The sequence below is a fragment of the Oryctolagus cuniculus genome, chromosome 3, assembly GCF_964237555.1.
Source record: "Oryctolagus cuniculus chromosome 3, mOryCun1.1, whole genome shotgun sequence".
Lineage (NCBI taxonomy): Eukaryota > Metazoa > Chordata > Mammalia > Lagomorpha > Leporidae > Oryctolagus > Oryctolagus cuniculus.
In genome coordinates this window covers 63,043,277-63,055,664 of record NC_091434.1, presented here as the reverse complement: position 1 = coordinate 63,055,664, position 12,388 = coordinate 63,043,277, and the positions used below count along the sequence as shown (strand labels likewise).

General features: G+C 42.6%; 1 protein-coding gene across 2 annotated transcripts in view; it reads right to left on the bottom strand.

Annotated features, from left to right (window-relative positions):
• Positions 1-5,822, bottom strand: part of PDE11A (phosphodiesterase 11A) — a 450,256-nt gene extending 444,434 nt beyond the window's left edge. The window contains exon 1 of one of the 2 annotated variants that reach the window (XM_051849396.2): positions 4,341-5,822. In XM_051849396.2, coding sequence (XP_051705356.2) covers positions 4,341-5,252 — 912 coding nt within the window. In that variant the 5' untranslated portion in view covers positions 5,253-5,822. The remainder of the gene's footprint in view (positions 1-4,340) is intronic. The other variant, XM_051849397.2, reaches the window with a different exon arrangement.
• Positions 5,823-12,388: the final 6,566 nt, after the last annotated feature.

Below are 12,388 nucleotides of genomic sequence, written 5' to 3'. Positions count from 1 at the left end.
GAAAACTGTTTAATAACTTATAACTGTCAGGGGAAAAAAGATAAATTGCAGGCACTATGATCCACAGTGGATACCCAAAATGAATGTTTTTTTTCCACTTGGAATTCTTTCTTCCTAATTTCAAGCCTTATTTTTTAGTAATAATTGAGGAAAGTGATACAAAATAATAAAATTAATTTATGAGTTTTTGCTGCCAAAATGTCTATCTAACTTTAATATTTTATTAAATATTCTACCCTTGATGGCTAGCATCGTGGCACAGCAGTTTAAGACACAATTTGTTATGTTGGCATCCCATATGGTATCCCATGTCAGAGTGCCAATTCCAGTCCTGGCTGTTGTACCTCCAATCTGCTAATGCACCTTGGAAGACAGAAGATGATCCAAGTATTTGGGTCTCTGTCACCTGAATGGGAGAGCCAGATGGACTTTCTGGCTCCTGGCTTTGGCCATTTGTGGAGTAAACCAGCAGATGAAATCTATCTCTTGCGCACTCTCTCTCTCTCTCTCTCTCTCGCTCTCTCTCTCTCTCTCCAGCCCTCCCTCTACTGCCTTTCAAATAATTAAAGGAAAAAGTCACCTGTTATCAAAATGGCATGGTGACTCCATTGCCTTTCTCTTGCCCATGTTATGAACCCCTAAGGATTAGGAGCGTTAATCTAATCATTGAGTGATTGGGTTCAGGGACTCTGTGATAGGGACTGTATCTCATAGAACCAAGTACACTAGCTGCATCTAAGCAGGAAACTCTATGGAACTACAGTAATTAATAAACAATCAGGAAGGATGGTTGTATATGTATAAACTTCAAGATGTTTACATACATAAGGAGAATAAAAACAACATCATGGTAAAAGAACATGGATTTGGCAGCCTGTCATTAAAAGAAATCTGTAACAATAGGAATATAAAAAGATGAGGTAACAGTAGAACTGAAAAAAATCATTCAAAGTTATTGCAATTCAATAAAAAAAACTTACCAGAGTTACTAGGAGGAACAGAGTGTAGAACTTTTTATAGGCTGGGATATATTCAGATGTTAACCACATTTAGGGGAGTTTTAAGAGAGAATGGAGGGCCGGCGCCGCGGCTCACTAGGCTAATCCTCCGCCTAGCGGCGCCGGCACACCGGGTTCTAGTCCCGGTCGGGGCGCCGGATTCTGTCCCGGCTGCCCCTCTTCCAGGCCAGCCCTCTGCTGTGGCCAGGGAGTGCAGTGGAGGATGGCCCAGGTGCTTGGGCCCTGCACCCCATGGGAGACCAGGAAAAGCACCTGGCTCCTGGCTCCTGCCATCGGATCAGCGCGGTGCGCCGGCCGCAGCGCGCCGGCCGCGGCGGCCATTGGAGGGTGAACCAACGGCAAAAGGAAGACCTTTCTCTCTGTCTCTCTCTCTCTCACTGTCCATTCTGCCTGTCAAAAAAAAAATAAAAAAAAATAAAAAAAAAAAAAAAAGAGAGAATGGAGGCCGGCGCCGTGGCTCACTAGGCTAATCCTCCACCTTGCAGCGCCAGCACACTGGGTTCTAGTTCCGGTCGGGGCGCCGGATTCTGTCCCGGTTGCCCCTCTTCCAGGCCAGCTCTCTGCTGTGGCCAGGGACTGCAGTGGAGGATGGCCCAAGTCCTTGGGCCCTGCACCCCATGGGAGACCAGGATAAGCACCTGGCTCCTGCCATCGGATCAGCACGGTGTGCCGGCTGCAGCGCACTGGCCGCGGCGGCCATTGAAGGGTGAACCAACGGCAAAGGAAGACCTTTCTCTCTGTCTCTCTCTCTTACTGTCCACTCTGCCTGTCAAAAAAAAGAGAGAGAGAGAGAGAGAGAATGGAAGAATAGATATTTCTACATTCTGTGAATGTAAAGCCGGTCCTAAAATACTTAATCTAAGGGCAGAACATTAGGTTAGGAAATATTAGACTGGTCAAATTGTGCTGAGTGTCCATTTGAGTCCTAGATACAGGAAAAAAAAAATTGAAAAAGAGATAAAGACTACTTGCAAACCAGATATCATCTTTTTATCATAAACTGTTACCATTTCCTGTGTAACTGCAATGTTCCATGTCCTATTTTAGTCCCTCCTTTTATTTTCATGATAATAATCTTTGCCAAGTAGGCATTATTATTCCCATTTTGCAGACGAGGAAATTGAGATGCAGAGATTATGAAATTCTCCCAAGATCACACTAATGGTAACTGTAGTGCACTGTAATAAAGGGGGAAACGTAGTTTTTGTCAAAGAGGGAAAATGCATAAGAAAAACACACAGTTTACAGAATACATAGTAGAAACCCATTGGAGAAAGCAAAAATAAACTTCCTAAACATTTAGAAATGAAAGCAAGTTGAACCAAGACCTCAGATTCCCAAGCCATATAGCATCCTTCCCCTACTTGCCTTCTGCCAGCAGCACAGTCTTATTTACAGCCATCATTGCTACCCTGAGCAAAACAGGAAAAGAAAACCTCTTTTCTCAACAGCAGTTTCCAACTATAAAAAGAGAACTTTGCTCTACTCCTTCTGCAAAGTAAGGATAGAACCCACAAGAAGCAGCAGCTGCTGAAAACCTGATTTTCCATGCCCATGATACAACTATAGCCACAATTCTAAGCAGCAGAGAGACAAATTAACTGCTGAGGAGGCCAAGAATTATGCTCTAGAAGAAATGGCAGTGTATGAACAGTATTAAATAAAAGTCAGGAACTGGGAGAGAACAGTAAGAAATCAAAGTTTTAGAAATGGGAAAAAATCAATTGGGGAGGAGTACAAAAAGTAAAGGCAATAAATTGAAAAGCCTGCAATACTGATACTTAATAGCAAGTATCATCCAACTGGGAAAGGACTTTCTTATCCCAAGCACAAGATAAGAATGTGGCAATAACAGGAAAGGAAATAGTTTGTGATTTTTTTTTCACCAATTTTTTACAGATTCTGCAACTTATCAATGAATAAATGGTTTTATTTTTTCCATAGCTTTCTAACATTGTAGAGAAATAAACACTTGTTGAAAATCTTCAATTAGTTGCTTGACCTAAACCTATCAAGTTCCTTAAGAAAGATGTAATGAATTATGTGCTTGATCAGAAAGAAAAGTTTAGTTAAAATGCTCATTCTGCAGGCAGATATTAATATTAGAGAGTAGTGTTGACAGGCATCTGACAAAAATTTGAAATGTGCTTTTAGTGAAAGTTAGTCAATGTTCTGTATAAAGCTGCCAACTTTCAGATGAAATAGAGAAAAGTTTGCATTTAGTGCCCTTCCCATCACTTCTGCTATTCTGATGAACAGCAGCCGAACTCTGAAGAAACGTGTAGCTCTGTGAGACAACTAGATGTATTCATCCAATGGCTGCAAAATGTTCACCACCAAAGACAAGAAATTTCATTTACAAAAAATTGAGAAGTATCAGAGAAGGTAACATCCAGTGTTATCATGCTCAATGAAGATACTGAAGAAATAAGAACCGACTGGCTTTCAGTTCCAGCACCTAATATCAAGTTCAAGTCACTGTGAAATTGGAAGGTTCAGAAAAAACAGATAACAACATGTTGGGTTTCCCTTTCCACTTGCATGTTTACCCTGCTGATGGCCCTTGGAGCTGCTATGAAATGAACAATAATTTTTGTTTGTTTTAGTTTGTTTTACAAACTAAAAATCTGCTTTCTCAGTCCTGTCAAAGGCTGACTACTGATAATGCTACATTCAAACCTAAAGACAACTAGCCCCTGTAGTCTCTATACTCAACAAAAACAGTTAAAACAGATGCTGAGAAGGCAAAGATGGTCAGAGGGACCATTATTTTATTCCCCATTTTCCTCTTTTCTTCCTCTTCTTTTCTACCTTGGAACTCATGCAAACTCAAGCTATAGCAGGGAATAGGAAAGTAGTTAGGCATTCCATGTCCCTTTCCAACCTTAAATTAGAGACTGAAAATGCATTATGATCCCCAAATGCTATCACCAACACCAAAATACCCATTTCCTTCAGACTAACACTGAAATTCTGAAATAGACATCTCCCCCTTCTCCACCAACAAGTCCCAAATGCATTCTAAACCCATACACTGATATTCTTAAGGATAAAGTATCTTGACAGACACATATGGTATTATTGAGTGACATATGAATTTCCCATAAGCCACTATGTGTTAGGAAACGCCATTTCATCAAAGATGAGTCAGTAATGTTCTAACTAGTCTAAATTCAAGAAGGTATTTAAATAACACGACTGTAAAACTAATTTAATCTAATCTAGTCTAAACTAATGTGCTTCTGGTTGCCAAAGGGTAACTCAACATTTGGTTCCCAAGCCAGTGGGGCTCAGGGAGGAGAGGACAATGCAAAGTCCTACCTGGTAGGCATCGGGAATGTTGACCGTTTCTCCATGCTCCCCGACATAGCCAATGATGCCTTTGCCCCAGGGGACCTGCACCTCATTTGAGTTCTCTGTGCTGCTACAGGGCAGCAGTGGAGTTCCTGCATGCACATCAAAGAATTTGGAGACTAGGCTCTTCTTGCCAGCAGCTGCCCCTTCCACCAGGAAGAGAGAGCAACGGTCCGCGTCCACCATGAGGCAGACAAAGATGAGGATCTTGTAGCTTAGGCTGGTAAGGTCAAGGTCATTGGAGATGTCCTTGACCAGTTCCAGGAAGAACTGACGCTCATTATGCTTTTTGAGATGGCACTTGTAGTCGATGGCTGTTGGGGGGTACTGAGGCAGATTCACCCTTGATTCCAGGAGGGCACTGAGAATGTGGGCTGTGGTGGGAGGCAGAGAGCTGGCCTTCCGGAGTAGTGCCCTCCGCCGGACACTGCTCAGGGGTTCCTGGGCCCGGGAGGTCACCTGCTCATCGTAGGTCCTGTTCACATGGATGGCCTTGGAACGGGCAAAACTCTTCCTTAGCTCTTTCTGAGAAGCTCTCCGCTGCAGGCTCCCATCGACTCGGCTGCCACTGGCCCAGCTCGGACTCAGGGGAACCCCACCACCGTCCCCACCACCAGAAGTGGGCTGGCTGCTGGCAGAGCCACAGGGTCCAGGGCCACCACCAACACCGCTGCCATCCCTGCCACCACCGTGAACTGTGCTGCTGGTGCCTGCTGGAGCTGGCCTTGGGCCTAATGCCTCCTGACACTGACTGTGCCTCTGCAGCCACTTCTCCACCATCTCCTGCTTCCCCTTCCGCATCAAATAATCTTCAAACAACTCTGGGTGCCTGTCCAGGAAAGTTTCCACCTCCCCAAAGTCCAGGTGGGCCGCTGTCATGGTGCCAGGCACAGTCTTCCTTGTGTCTCTACACTTGGACCAAAGGCCTCTAGCTGTCCTTGCACATGTTTTCCCCACCAATATTCCCTGCGCCGTGCCACCTCCCCTGCCAGCCGGCGAATACTGCGAGTAGCGGAATCTCAGCTGAGTGCTGTCCCTTCCTTCTCTGCCTCAGAGTGGCTGGCACCACCCCACCCGGTCCTGCTTCTCCGGCTCCGCACAGGTGCCCAGCACCGAGCCGCTGCCGCCCACCGCTCCTGCTCCGGAAGCCTGGAGCGATCGCTGCTCTAAGCCGCCGCCGCTGCCGCCGCCTCTGCTGCCGCTGCTGTCACCGGATGAGTGGACCACTGTGCTGGGAGGTAAGGCAGGACACGCCCCTGAGTGAGGCAGGGAGTCTGGAGGGCGGAGAGGGGGAGGAGGCAGCCGCAGACGCTGGGCCAGCCAGAGTCCACGGCCCGGGACGTCAGAGGGGTTCCTGGAAGTCTCTGGACCTCCGGGATGGACGCCTGGGAACACCGCTGACTCCCGATTGGAACGCGATGAGAAGGGGAGCGCACCTTGTTCCTTCTCCTCCTTCTTCCCTTACCTCCCCAGCCCTCTCAATTCCCCGCCCCTTAATCCTTCCCTCCTTCCAGGAGGGCCCTGGGAAGCCTAGTGGGAGCCCTAATACGAAGAACTGTTGACGTTTGGCTGGGATCAAAACACAGAAGCGGACTCCGAGGAAACGCGGATGCTCAAGAGACGGGCAGGATTATTTTCCTGGGATGTGACTGTGGAGTACTGGTTCCTGAGATTCCTGGCACTGCCCACTAGCACTGCCCAGGACCTGTGAGTGTTCAGTAAATATGAATAGAACTGCATTTCCCTGAAATTGGTAACTGAAGTTCCCAAGGTGAGCAATTCCTGACTTTCACCAAATTCATGGACCCATTTGGGGTGGGGGGTAGAGTAGTGCATGTGGAGGAAAGGTATAAAATAAAACACTGGGACATGGATTCAGGACACCCTACTGGCAACAGCTTGCAGCAAAGTGGACTCTGGCAGTTTCTCTTCCCTTCACCAGTGGCTTACCATGGCCTCCCTTTTCCACTCAGTCCCACACACGTCCTTAGCTCTGTGTTCTGGGGCTGATGTGCAAAGATGTCTCCTCTGTAGGAGGCTTTTTTTCCCTCCTGTCCTGGGACACTCCAGATCCAGCTTATCTTAGCTGATCGGGGGAACCACAACATCAGGTTTCCTCTAGGCCTTTCCCAAGCCTAGCGGATAAGGCAGGTGATTTGCCAGGAAAGAGGAGCAGGCTCATAACAGCCTCTTGAAGCTCAAAGGGCTGCTCCTCTTTGGAATACAAAAGTCAGAGGAGGACCTAGGATAGCAGGACAATCCACAAGCGCTCTTGCAGATTGCCAGTACTAAGGGCAATGGAAAAGAGCTACAGAGGAGGCGGGTGTGAAGGTACAGGGCTTCCATGCAGCAGCCCCATGCCAATGACCTCCTAAGTCAAGCTTACTGCAACAGATGTTCTCAGAGCTCAGCAGGCAAGATGTTCTGAGTATTTGTTTTGTGTTGATCACTCTAAATTAACATGTTATTACTAATCCTCACAAAAGGTCTATGAGGTGGATACTTATTATCTAATTTACAGATGGTGAAACTCTGAGAAATTGAGTAATTTACCCAAGGCACACAGTCAGGCAACACAAGAGCTGGGATACAGGTCCATTTAGTTTGGCTCCACAGAGAGGCACTCTTAGTAACATTGTTGAATTGTCTCCCAGCTGAGTCCTACCTGTGCAAGAATTTGGACTGGGAACAGGGATGCAAGGGCTGAGGTAGAATGTCCTCTAACAGTCTTCTGACAGTACCAGGAGAAGAATAGGAAGAAAAGAGATACTTATTTAAAAATTCCAATTTTCCTAGTTAATCAGCATGAGAAAGGGCAGGTACTTGGCACTGGGATCCAGGTGTGAACAAAGCAAAGCCACTGCCATAATGGAGCTTACATGATGGTGGGGAGACAGTGAATGAACAAATAAGAAAAAGATATACAGAGTAATAGAATGTCACTGCTCAGTGCTGTGGAGAAAAAAATAAAAAGCTTGACAAAGGATTAAATCAAGGGGTCAGGTGGTGAGAAGATCTGATGAGAATGAGCGAATGAGCTGTGTCCATATCTGTAATACATGTGTTACAGGTAGAAGAAGCAGGTGCTAAAGTTGTTAGTCGTATTATGTTTGAAGTATTTAAGAAACAGCAGGTAAACCAACTAAAAGACAGTGAGCCAAGCACAGAATATTGGTAGTTTGGAGTTCTGGAAGCCCAGAAAGTGAGTGGCAATCAAGAATTAAAAAGAAAAAAAGTTAGCACAGTGCCTAGCACAGAGAAAATGCTCAATAAATGTTGTTAACAGTTGATTTATTATTATTATTATGAACTAATAATATATGGAAACCTCACTGCATGGAGCCACATTTTCTTACCACTTGAGTGATATTTTAACAAAGATGGTAAGTGGTACACTGGAACTTGCTCATAGGAACTTACAAGAGTCTGTTTCAGCATTTCTTTCCAATTCTGTGTTGTGTCACATCATGTAGCTTGCAATAAGCCAAGATGAGAATGTCTACTATAGCAATCAGCAAATGCCATTAGTCAGAATTTCTTGTTTCTCAGATCACTGATTGTTAAACATTTACCAGTATTCAGTAGAAACAATCCAAATGTCCATCAATTGATGAATGGATAAACAAAATATGGTATGCCTATACAGAATATTATGTGGTCATTAAAAATAAATGGAGAACTGACACAGGCTTCAACTTGGATAAACCTCAAAAACATGCAAAGTGAAAGAAGCCACTCACAAAAGACTATATGTTGTATTATTTCATTTATATGAAATATCCAGAATAGGCCAATCCATAGAGAAAGAAAGTAGATTGTTTTCCAGATAGAGAAGAGGGGTGATCATTAATGAGTATCGATTTGGGAGATGAGTATAGGAAATGGAATTAGAAATCAATTATAAAATTTTACAATCCGTGAATGTGTCAATACACTGAATTATGCAGTTTAAATGGGTAAATTTTATATGAATTATAGCTCAAGAAAGCTGTTACAAAGCAACAACAACAAAACCGTTTACTAAGACTCAGTTGGTCACAATACAGAGCACTGACATGAATGGAACAAGAAAAGCGCTGAGCATCCTCAGGGAAGACTAATAAATACACCAGTTCTGGGCTGCCAGAAAACATGAGGCTTAATAGACATTTTCTTAATTTTATATTCCATGTATTTATCATATAACCATTTGTGTAGCATTTACAATGTACTAGGATCTAGGAGCAAAAGAAGACTGAGACAAAACCTCTGGTTTTGACTGATGATCTCAGTCTACAGTACCAACAGACGAGAGTGCTAGGAAGGATAAGGCAAGCAACAAAAGAGAGAGCTGGAAAAATGAAGTCAATATTTCTGATTTGGGTTTGAATGGGCTGTAGACATGTTCTTTGCTATTACATTAGGTCCTCAAGAAGTTAACACCTGGGGAAGAGAATGAGAAGGTAACATAAAACACATATAAGACAGTCCCAGGGCTGTGATAGAGTTGAATAATAAGAAATATGTTCACGTGGTCCTAATTGCCATTCCTTCTTTATTCCCAATCTGTAGCATGGTAGGTATATTAGTCATACTCCAAACAGGAAAGAGAACACACTGATAGTAATTCCAAGAAGGTTAACTTATAAAGGACTAATCACAAAGCTGGAGTACAGGTTGATGAGGAGGCTAGTAGAGGGACCTGGGACTCCACAGCAGCAGAGAAGTCACCACCCTGGACCTGCAAGGAGGATGGAGGAAAAGGTTACTAGGACCTGCAAAGAGAGAGGCCTCAATAGTGGCAACTGCCTTAAGGGGAGTTTAAGGCCTGTCAAATGAAAGTGACAGTTCAAGTTGACCTCAAAGGAGGAATATCGGGAATAAATACCTTGAACTCATTCTCCTTCCTCCCTCTGACCACCAAGACCCAACTAGAATATAGAAGGCATTAGAGCCTACTAATGGAATCTGGTCATCTTCCCTGGGCAGAATGAACGAGGAAAAGGAGGATCTGTGTAAGATCTGAAGGGGCAAATAGAAGGTACTCAGCCCAATATGGAACTCTGAGGAGGTCTCTTTAGGAAATAATGCCCCAATATGGAACCTCAAATAGGTCCCTTTAGAAGATAAAAATATATTTACCCTTAGGAAATATAGCTGCAAAGAATTTTCTGTGTAATTCTGCCCTCTTCTGCTCATCTGTTAATTCCATCAAAGCATGCAACTACAACCAATTGATCTTTAACAAAATCACCAAAAAACATACACTACAGAAAGGATAGTTTCTTTAATAAATGGTGCTGAAAAAGCTGGATATCCATGTGTAGAATACTGAAACTACACTTACCTTTTATCTCATACAAAAATCAACTCAAGATGTATCAGATAACTGCATGCACGACCTGAGACTGTAAAACTACTAGAAGAAAACATAGGGGAAATGTTTCAAGACATTAACAAAGTCAACAGTTTTTTTGGATAAGACTCCAAAAGCACAGGCAACTAAAGCATAAATAGACAAATGGGATTGCATTAAACTAAGAATCTTATGAAAGGATAATCAACGGAATGGAAGAAAATATTTATAAATATGCATCTGACAAAGGAGTTAATGTCCAGCAGATATAAGGAATTCAAACAATAACTGAATGATTCAATTAGTAAATGGGAAAGGTAATTGAATAGACACTGCTCAAAAGAAGAAATACAAATGGCCAACAAATACATGAAAAAAATGTTCAATATCTCTAGCTACCAAGTAAATGTAAATCAAAACCACAATGAGGTATTATTTCACTCCAGCTTGACTCTCATTTAAAAAGACCAAAAAATGGGCTCTGCATTTAGTCTAGCAGTAAAGCCTCTGGTTGGGATGCCAATATCCCATATCAAAGTTCCTGGGTTCAAATCCCAGTTTTGTTCTGGATTCCAGATTCTGGCTAATGTAGGTAGCACGTGATGGCTCAAGTAGTTGAGCTCTGATCGCTTATGTAGGAGATCTTGGTCAAATTCCTGGCTCCCAGCTTCAGCCAAGCCCAGCCCTGGCCATTGCAGGCATTTGAGGAATGAACCTGCAAAAGAGAGCAGTCTTTCTTCCTCCCTCTTTCTCTTCTCTCTCCTTCCCTCTCCCCTCTCTTCCTTCCCTGTCTCTCTTCCTCCCTGTTTCCCCACCCCCTTTCTCTCCCTCCTTCCTCACTGGTGAGGATGTGGAGAAAAGGAAATACTTATGGGGCCAGTGCTGTGGCACAGCGGGTTAAGCTACTGTCTTCAGTGCCAGCATTCCAAATGTGTGCCTGTTCATGTCCAGGCTGCTCTACTTTTGATCCAGCTCCCTCCTAATGCACCTGGGAAAGCAGCAGAAAATGGTACAAGTGCTTGGGCCCCTGAACCCACATGGGAGACCCAGATGAAGTTCCTGTCTCCTGGCTTCAGCCTGCCCCAGCGCGGGCCATTGTGGCCATTTGGGGAGTGAACCAGTGGATGGAATATCTGTGTCTCTCCCTCTCTCTCTTTGTAATGCTGACTTTCAATTAAATAAATAAATCTTTAAAAAAGAAAGAGGAAATACTTATATACTGCTGGTGGGAATGAAAATTAGTTCACCCATTATGCAAAATGGAAGCACCTCAAAAATATAAAAATACAACTGTTTTTTTAGAATGAATTCATTAGAAAAAACCAGAAATCTCTTCAAACCAGCATTATGTTAAATTTCGTTATCTTGTTCAAATAAGAGACTCTTTATTAATATGCCCACAAGTGATTTAATTAATCAATTTAACAATTTATTAATAAAGTAAGTGAATAAATAAATAGATTCCACAAGAGTAAGTATACTATCTGTCCTGCTTTAGTCTCAACAATTGGAATAGTACCTGGAACATGATAAACACTCACTAGGGATTTTTTTCATAAAAAATGAATATTGATATTGGGGGAACTGCATAAAGAATATGCTTGCAGGCCTTGAACTATTGTAGCTTGTGATTCCTAGGCTAGACTTACTTACAAGAGCTTATGATGGGTTGTCTTTATACTTTTATGTTCCTTCTTCTTCACCTTTTTTCTGTTCAGCTTTGATGTTATATGATGATAAAAATACAACTATTATATGACTCAGTCATCCCACTTCTGAATATATATCAGAAATGAACTCAGCATATGGAAGAAATATCCACACTCCCAAGTTCATTGCAGCACTATCACAATGGTCAAAATATGGATTCAACCTAGGTGTCTATCAGTGGATGCGTGGATAAAGAAAATGTGGCCTATATATGAAAAGGAATACTATTCAGTCATTAAGAAGAATTAAATCGTGACATTTCTAACAAAATAGATGTAACTGGAGATCACTAGCTGGAAGTCATTATGTGACATCAAGTAAGTCAGACAGAGAAAGAGAAATACATGTTGTCTCTCATGTGTGGAAATTCAGGAAGGAAGGAAGGAAGGAAGGAGGGAAGGAAAGGAGGAAGGGAGGGAGATGAAGGAAGGGAAGGAGGGGGAAAGAGAGAGAGGGGCTATCTGAACTTAAATAATGATTACTAGAGTCTGGGAATGGTGGAGAGGAGGAGGACAGGAGAGGGTGGATAATAGTTACTGAAGTACAGGTCGATTGAGATGACAGTTTCTGGTGTTCCACAGAACAACAGTGTGACTGTAGTTCACTATAATGTTTTACATACTATATAAAGAGCTAGAAGACAGGAGTTGGTAGGTTCCAAACACAAAGAAAAGATAAGGAAATGTGCCGCTATAATCCAAAAGTTGTATTTTGGAAATTTTTATTTATTAAATAAGAGTTTAAAAAATCTGCCTTTCAAATAAATAAATAAATCTTTTTTTAAAAAAAGATAATATAAAAGCTAATTTCTTAGTTTGATCAGTTTACACTGTGTATATGTGTTGAAATATTGCAATGTACCTCCCAAAAATACAATTACTACATGTTAATTCAAAATTTTAAAAACATAATAAAATATACTACCTGATAACATTTGCAGTCCACATAACCCTTTTGGGAACAAACTATC